The 8,763-nt window shown below is 51.9% G+C and overlaps 1 protein-coding gene across 1 annotated transcript in view; it reads left to right on the top strand.

Annotated features, from left to right (window-relative positions):
* The first annotated feature begins 6,344 nt into the window (after positions 1-6,344).
* The window catches only part of TMEM121B (transmembrane protein 121B), a 21,302-nt gene continuing 18,883 nt past the window's right edge, over positions 6,345-8,763 (top strand). The window contains exons 1-2 of the mRNA XM_035315197.1: positions 6,345-6,359; positions 8,618-8,680. Of these exons, the coding sequence (XP_035171088.1) occupies positions 6,345-6,359; positions 8,618-8,680 (78 nt within the window). The remainder of the gene's footprint in view (positions 6,360-8,617; positions 8,681-8,763) is intronic.

Below are 8,763 nucleotides of genomic sequence, written 5' to 3'. Positions count from 1 at the left end.
GGATGTGTTAACACAGGCCTCTCTGTTTATAGGAAGAACCTTTTGATTCTAGAGGGCTCCACTACCAGCTTTTGTTGCCTAGATCAGCACACAAACGTGCCCTTATTCAGCACATCAGACAGATACTCACCTTGGCAGAAAAATACTCTCACACTATGGATATCCAATATATCCACTCAGACCTTTGTAGTTACTAGTACTTTCACAAAAAGGTATTGCAGCAGCTGCATGATAAATAGTGCCTACACAAGCAGATTCCCTTGTTTAACAAGCTCAAAAACATCAGGGAAAGATCTAATTTCAGGGAGATTTAAAAAAAATAATCTTAATTGGGGTGCTAAATAATTTCAGCAAAATCCATCAGCACACATAGCTCAAGCACACAGCCAGGACTGACCAGCACCTGTCTGACTTTGGTGCAATTGCCCTGGTTTGCATCAGCTAAGGGAGAACTTGCAAAATTTGTGCTGAAAGATGTCCCCTCCTCAGAGCCTAAAACTTAACGTGGGCTGTCATTTCCTGATCTGACTATCTTAAGCAAATTGGCTCTCTTGATGTTTCCTGCTAATTTTCCCAAGCTGCCTGGTCACAGTGCTTATTTCCACCAACCTCAGTTAAAACACTTTAGCAGGAGACAAATGTACTCACTGTAGAAGTGGATCAAGCTGCACAGCCTGTACATCCCTTGTGTGCCCAAGGTTTAAATTGCCCATGTTTCACAGCCTGTAAGCTCGTGTCTGGTTATCCCAGGCAAAAACAAGAAAAAGACACAGCAAATTGAAGGTGTCTGGACTGCAGAAGCCAGCAACACAAACCCAAGAAAGCAGAAGTGAGAAGGCAGTCACACACCTCGAACTGAGTGCCATGCACTGCTTGCCCCTTCCAGCCACAGCTGCCTTCACTCCAGCTCTCTGCTCACATGACCCACACCTTCCCCTGATCTGCCAGCAGCTGCTCTTTGCTAGCAAGTCTTCCGTGGGCCTTGATGCACATTTGGTAGTGGGATGAGCTTTATACTGGAGGAGGAGCCTGTGTAAAAGCACCTTACCTTTCCCTCTCCTCCTCAAGTATGCAGAGCTCAGTCCCTGATGTAGGCATTCCTTGCAGTCCCATAACCACTGACTGACAAAATGCCTTACGTGTAATCCTGCTGAGGAAAGCTGCTGCAAACAGGTAAGATGGATGGCTGCTAAGCCAGTGACCGATCTAAAGCCGAGTCCCTCTGAGTGTGTCCTGCCCTCCCTCCCCCGCTCCCGCCCAGCCCCCAGTATTTCAACTCTGCTGTATGTGATCAGAAGATCTTGTATTTACCACGTGTTGCTTCTCCCTTAGTCAAGCTTTTATGCTGCCAAGGTGAAGCTAATCATGACAGAGTTGGTGTGGGAGAAGCCAAGTTCCCTAGCACAGGTTGATCTGTGTGTCTTCCTTTTCTTCCACATTAGAAAGGTTTCAGATGATACTGCGTACAGTCTCTTGATGGCTTGAAGCACTGGTGGCCTATTGTTTACCTGTAGTTCTCCCTCCTCATTACCTGCAAGTGTTAGCAGCAAGGATAGCCCCTCTATTTGCCAAACACTTTTTGGGACCAGTATCACCTTCCTAGAAAGTGCCTGTTGTGCATTAGGCCTACTTGGCATCAGCAGCTGTGACGTGACATGGCCCAGTATCTGGAACCACCAGTGGGTGATGTTTGGGATTACAGCACAGAAGTCACTGGGGGTTTCAGATTATACAGGTCTGAAGAGATCTGCAGGGGAGTCATAGAATGGTTTGGGTTTGAAGGGACCATTAAGGATCATCTAGTTCCAACCCCTTGTCATAGGCAGGGACACCTCCCACCAGGTTGGCTAAGGCCCCATCCAACCTGGCCTTGAACACCTCCAGGGATGGGGCAGCCACAGCTTCTCTGGGCAGCCTGTGCCTGTGCCTCATCACCCTCTGAGTGAAGCATTTCTTCCTTATACCCAATCTAACTCTACCGTCTCTTAGTTTAAAGCCATTCCACCTGTCCTATCGCTACACTCCCTGACCAGGATCCCTCTGCAGCTTTCCTGCAGACCCCTTTAGGCACTGGAAGGCCGCTCTAAGGTCTCCCCGGAGCCTTCCCTTCTCCAGGCTGAACAACCCCAGCTCCCTCAGCCTGTCTCCGTAGGAGAGGTGCTCCAGCCCTCTGAGCAGCCTCGTGGCCTCCTCTGGGCCCACTCCCACAGGTCCCTGTCCTTCTGGTGCTGGGGGCCCCAGAGCTGGATGCAGGGCTCCAGGTGGGGCCTCGCAGAGCAGAGGGGCAGAATCCCCTCCCTCGCCCTGCTGGCCTCGCTGCTTTGATGCAGCCCAAGTACGGTTGGCTTTTTGGGCTGCAAACATACATTGACAGCTCATGGTGAGCTTTTCATCCACCATCACCCCCAGGTCCTTCTCCTCAGGGCAGGTCTCAATCCACTCTCCACTCAGCTTGTATTTGTGCTTGGGATTGCCCTGGCCCAGGTACAGGACCTTGCACTTGGCCTGGTTGAACTTCATGAAGTTCACACAGGCCCACCTCTCAAGCCTGTCCAGGTCCCTCCGGATGAAGCCCTTAGAAAGGTGAAACCTGACCCTACAGGCCTACGTTCAGATTTGTGACTCCCCCCCTCCTTCTGCTGAAGGTATATGAGGTTTGGCCAGATGGAAGAAACTTCCCCATCCTGATCAATTATGTTTAAATGTGAACCTAAAGTGAATGGAGGTCTCTGACTCCGCTGGTATAGCCTTCCTCACTTCTCTTCTTGAACAAGACATTGCCTTATGTGGGGCTTCCCTGGAGTCCTCTTGGAAGATGTGCTGTAAGCACTTTTGGGGCTGTAGAGAGTCAGACAGGAGGAAAGGCTGGCCTGTTTTATGGCTAGGGATCAACTCTTCTTAGGGCTGTGACTTATTTCAGAGGAAGGTGATAACAGCAAAACCCAGACTGCATCCTCACCTCTTCAACTCTAGGTGTGCAAAAAAGGAGGGACTTAGGCTGGACTGCTGCAGTTAAGAAAGATGAATCCATTCAGATAACCTCAGAGCTCAGGGCAAACTTGGCTATGGGACTTCGCTGAGACACAGCTTTTAGAACTTGCAGTAACATTCTAACGATTTTGCTGCCAGTCCATTTTCTTACTCTCAGTACCTTAGTTCCTTAGTTCTCTGATCACATTTATTGTGCAAATACATCATATATAATGCTCTCTTTCCCATTTCCTTCAGAACATAGGATTTATTTAAATACTTAAGCCTGTTTCCATTATTGGGTTCCATTATTCCTTTATTCTTTTTATTTTATTTTTTATATTTTTTTATTTTTTATTTTTGGCAAAAAGAGCTGGGGATACTAGTACTACATGTGAAGTTTTTATTCTGGAATGTGCAGTGGAGGGGGAGATGTTTCATATCACCTAGTGGAGTATGATTATGAGGGAGCCTGCAGCATGGTCCAAAGGGCAATATGACCCACAGGGCTAACACGCTGTGGAGCTAAGTGTAGGCCACCTGGCAGAGACACGACACAGCCCTCCCAGAAACCCTTCCCTACTCCACGCGGTAGCTGCTCTCAGCTCTGGGCCACGGTTTCATACAGCGATCACCAGATGGATGTGATCTGCCTGTGCCACCTCTCCTCCTGTTATGGCTTTGTACCATCTCTGTGGTAGCCACAGCATGAGCAGCTAAAAGGAATTACTGCAGGTCATTTTACTTGATTTTAGCATGATTTTAACAGAGGAAAACAAGGGGAAGAGTAAATACTGTGTGACCATCCTATTCTTTTCAAAGCTGACAAGTGCCTACTGACTACATTGTACAACCTGGGGCTCTGTTGCCCAAGTCCTAGTGGTGGGCATGGGAAGAAAGGGCCAACCAGAGAACCTGAAAACCGGAGACGAGGGAGGCATTAGGATGAACAGGTCTGGAGGCAGCCACGAGGGTGGTGGGAGGCTGCACTGAAGAGAGCAAGAGCTAATGGGGTAGACAGGGCCCCCTTCTGTGTCCATCTGGGCTCAGCAGCAAGGAAGGAGAGCAGAAAATCTCCACAAGTTTCTGTACTGCTTACTTCAAGTGGTCAGAGGAACATACCAAGCCTTATGCTTGCTCCCTCCCCCATCAGTCACTCCCTGTGGCCTCTTCAGGTTTGATTTGTGTAAAGGGGAGGTGGATGGAGCTTTGTTAGCAGCACACCCTGTCACAAATCCATCGCTGCTTTGTTCCACAGCAGCTTAGACCACCTTTGGGGCACTCCAGTAAATGAAATGTTTACCTCCTGCTCATTCGCTGGCAGGAAACGGCTGATCCAGCACTAGAGGTTGCCGTCAAAAATCACGCCAACAGAAACAAAGAAGTAAAACAGTTGGTTGAATAGAGGTAGACCCAAGCGAGCCACTGGGGCTAAATGTCATGTGAGCCTCCATCACCACAGTGGGACCATGCAGAGGCCAGGTGCAAAGTCCTCTATCTGTCCATAAAACACCAGGCTGGAGAAGCTCCTGCTGCTCAGCCTGCTTTAGGTTCTTCTCCTGCAAGTCTCCGAATTAGACTTCTTACAGGTAGCAGAAGGACGTTTCCTTGGCCAGAAACTTGTAGCTTTAATCGGCTAAGTACTTAATTCCTTTCTTTATGGGCTTGCAGCAGTTGCAATCATGGCAAGTGGATCAAGCATTTTCTGTCTGCTGAGGAAGAGGCAGGTGAAGGGTCTGGCTCGCAATTCTTCTGGCTTGTCATTTTTATCAGGCTGTGTCCTCCCCCTTGGTCATTACAGGATAAGAAAGGCATTTTACTGTATTTTCTCAACCTTTAGGTTGTCCATCATTCCACAAGCAGGCTGCAGCAGGGAAAGAAAAGAGATAAACTGGGGGGAGGGTTGGCTCAGGCCACCAGAGCCTCTGCAGTAAGAAAAGAGACTGAAGGTAGGGCTGCTTTCGAGGGGGATGTTAGAAGGTCAAGAAGGGGGGGTGGGGAGGTGGGGGGTGATGACAGGGCTAAGAGTCCAGGGAAAACAGAGCTGCAAAGTTTACACAGGAACCCACAGGAGAAGGCTGCGGGCAACTGGCTGTTTTGCTTGTCTTTAAAGCCAGCTCTGAAAGGGGGTGGGGGAAACTCTGGGGTCGGGGTAGAGAGAAGAAGAAGAGACTGGTGTGAGGAAAGCAGACAGGCTGTCCCTGGGGCACTGGGGGTGCTAGGGGATGCAGCTATTTCCAGATGCGTTGTAGAAGAAAGCAAAAGGCCCATGTATAACGTGCAAAACATAGTAGCGTCGCCAAGGAAATTTTCCTTTCTTGAAGGAAAATTACATGGATGGGTGTTTAGTGTGGGGATGAGCGGGCTAAAGGCTGCCTGCTGGTGCTGGCAGCGCTGGGCTCAGCAGCCAAGGCAGGCGCTGCGGGGTGCGGTGCTTGGCCGCCCTCAGCCCCTGCCGCGCGTGCCAAGCTCAGCCTGTGCCCGACCGCTGGCAAACTCCCTCTGCGGTGGTTTAAAAATAAACACTTGAGCCTGTTGGACGGCCTTCCTTGTAAAAATAAATACGGCATCTCTGCCAGCCCCCCAGGAGCTGGGGCACACATGCTCCTTGGGGGCACCTCTTCACCTGGCCTCCACCCCACGAGTCACCCCATGCAGGGAGCTCAGAGGCTGGGTGGGTGCAAAATCCCCTTGCTGATCCCCGGGCCCAGTGCTGTCGGAGGGCTGGCAGCCCCAGCGACATTTTCTGCTGATTCACAGGAAGAAAACAGAGCCCACAAACCAAACAGCAGCAGCAGGGGCAGCAGCTCACCCCCGGCGAGGGTGTGGGAAACCAACTCTCCCATGCACCGGATCTCCAAAAGTTCACTCCGGTTCCCCGCTATCCTCCCCCACCCCTTTTTTTCCTTTAAAGCAGAACAAGCCCTCCCTCCAGCAGGGCCCCCCTGTTCCCCCATGCCGAGAGCCCTCTGCCAGCCGGACAGCAGCGGGCCCGTGGAGCAGCGGGGACCCCTGCCGGCCTCTGCGGGCGATGGGGGCATTTACACGGGGCTGTGCTCCTGCAGGCGGCTTTAAACCCGGTGCTGCAGGGCCTGCTGAGAGGCTGCCGGAGCAGGGTACTTTCCGTAATGTCTCCAGGGCCGGCATAAATTTTGCCAGGGCAAGGAGGAGCTGCAAGCGCTTGTAGGAAATCAAAGAGACGCTGGCAGGTTGCAGAGACAATGTGAAATAAACAGTAGGTAATTCAGTTAAGGCAAAGGTGCTTAGGGAGGTATAGCCACCTGTACAAACACATAATCCTGCGTTGCCAGTTTTTAATAGGGCTGCAGAAAGGGCTCTGGGTGTTAAAGAGGGTCAAAAACTAATTATCAGTGATGTTCGTGGTGATGGTAACAAACAATTCCGGTCTTTGTGTAATTGACGTGTAAAGCTGTATGTGTTAAACCTGCTGCACTGCAAGAGGCGGGAGATCTCACACCTATCCAGAAAGCAAACAATCATTGTTTCATCTCCTCGGCCACAGATTGAACCTTTTGCTCTTCTTGGGTCTGGAAAGGCCTCAGCAGAATTCACAGTCACAGAATCACAGAACTGAAGGGGTTGGAAGGGACCTCAAAAGATCATCGGGTCCAACCCCCCTGCAAAGCAGGTTCCTCAGAGCAGGCTGCCCAGGTAGGCGTCCAGATGGGCCTTGAATATCTCCAGAGAAGGAGACTCCACAACCTCTCTAGGCAGCCTGTTCCAGTGCTCCGTCACCCTCACTGTGAAGAAGTTCTTTTGCATGTCAGTGCGGAACTTCTTGTGTTCTATCTTGTGGCCATTGCCCCTTGTCCTATCCCCACAAACCACTGAGAAGAGGATGGCCAAATCCCTCTGTCTCCCACACCTCAGGTATTTATACACATTTATGAGAGCCCCTCTCAGTCTTCTTTTCTCCAGGCTGAACAGACCCAGGTCTCTCAGCCTTTCCTCACAGGGGAGATGCTCCAGGCCCTGTATCATCTTTGTGGCCCTCCGCTGGACTCTTTCCAGGAGATCCCTGTCTTTTTTTGTACTGGGGAGCCCAGAACTGGACACAGTACTCCAGGTGAGGCCTGGCCAGGGCAGAGTAGAGGGGGAGGATCACCTCCCTTGACCTGCTGGCCACACTCCTTTTAATGCACGCCAGGATCCCGTTGGCTCTCTTGGCCACCAGGGCACACTGCTGGCTCATGGTCAACCTGTCATCCACCAGGACCCCCAGGTCCTTCTCCTCAGAGCTCCTCTCCAGCAGGTCATCCCCCAGCCTGTATTGATACATCTGGTTGTTCCTTCCCAGGTGCAGGACTCTACACTTGCTCTTATTAAACCTCATTTGGTTTCTTCCTGCCCATCTCTCCAGCCGGTCCAGGTCTCGCCGGTCCTTCTGGCGTGTCAGCCACTCCTCCCAGCTTTGTGTCATCGGCGTACTTGCAGAGGGCAGACACTATTCCCTTATCAAGGTCGTCGATGAAGATGTTGAACAGGACCGGACCCAGAACCGACCCCTGGGGAACACCGCTAGTCACAGGTCTCCAGCTGGACTCTGCACCGCTGATCACCACCCTCTGAGCTCAGCCAGTCAGCCAGTTCTCAACCCACCTCGCTGGCCACTCCTCTATCCCACACTTTCTCAGCTTTGCTAGCAGGATGTCATGGGAGACAGTATCAAAAGCCTTGCTAAAGTCAAGGTAGATGACATCCACTGCTCTCCCCCCATCTACCCAGCTGGTGATGCCATCACAGAAGGCAACGAGGTTGGTTGAGCATGACTTCCCCTTGGTGAATCCATGCTGACTACTCCTCATAACATTCTTCTCTTCCAATTGCTTGAAGATGGCATCCAGAACAAGCTGCTCCAACACCTTTCCAGGGACAGAGGTGAGACTGACTGCCGTGTAGTTTCCTGGATCCTCCTTCTTGCCCTTCTTGAAGACCGGAGTGACATTGGCTATCCTCCAGTCTTCAGGCACTTCTCCTGTTTTCCAGGACTGTTCAAAGATGATAGATAGGCGATCACCTCTGCCAATTCCCTCAGCACACGTGGAGGCATCCCATCGGGACCCATGGATTTGTGTGCGTTGAGCCCACTCAGACGCTCCTGAACCACTCTCTCGACAACCGGGGGGAGCCCTCCATTTCCCAGACCTTTTGTGTTCCTGCCAGGGTCGAGGAGGCCCGGGGGGGAGTGCTTGAAGCAAAGACTGAAGCAAAGAAAGCATTCAGCAGCTCCACCTTCTCAGTGCCTCCCGTTACCAGGACACCCCCCTCGTTCAGCAAGGGACCCACATTATCCCTAGTCTTTCTTTTACTCTTTACATACTTTAAAAAAAAACACGTATTATCTTTTATCTCTTTCGCAAGCCTAATTCAGCGTTGAGATTTCTGTCCCATGCTGGAAGAAAGAGGGAGCCACTGGGACACATCATCGGAGAGCAAGGAAAATGCCCAGGGCTTTAGAAGATTTTATGAGCTGTAGGCAAATGACCAGAAGACTTGGGTTTCTATAGAAAGACTGAGCGAAGGCAGGGCAGCAGTCCTCATAGGCGTAATAAACCGCCAGCCTCGGCGCGGCCCCTGGACACTGCCGCCGGCCCGTGGAGCCCACCCCCTCCCCGCGCACCCCCAGCCCCTTCCCACACTGCGGGGCCTCGTCCGCCGCCGCCCCGCCCCGCCGGCCCCGCGCCCGCCGGGAGCTGTAGTCCGGGAACTACGAGCCCCGGCGTGCCCCGCCGCCGGGCCGAGCCGGGCCGAGCCGTGCGGGGGCTAGCAGGC

The sequence above is a fragment of the Oxyura jamaicensis genome, chromosome 1 (genome assembly GCF_011077185.1).
Source record: "Oxyura jamaicensis isolate SHBP4307 breed ruddy duck chromosome 1, BPBGC_Ojam_1.0, whole genome shotgun sequence".
Taxonomy (NCBI): Eukaryota; Metazoa; Chordata; class Aves; order Anseriformes; family Anatidae; genus Oxyura; species Oxyura jamaicensis.
Note: the sequence above shows the minus strand (reverse complement) of the source record. Positions and strands in the feature narration are given on the sequence as shown.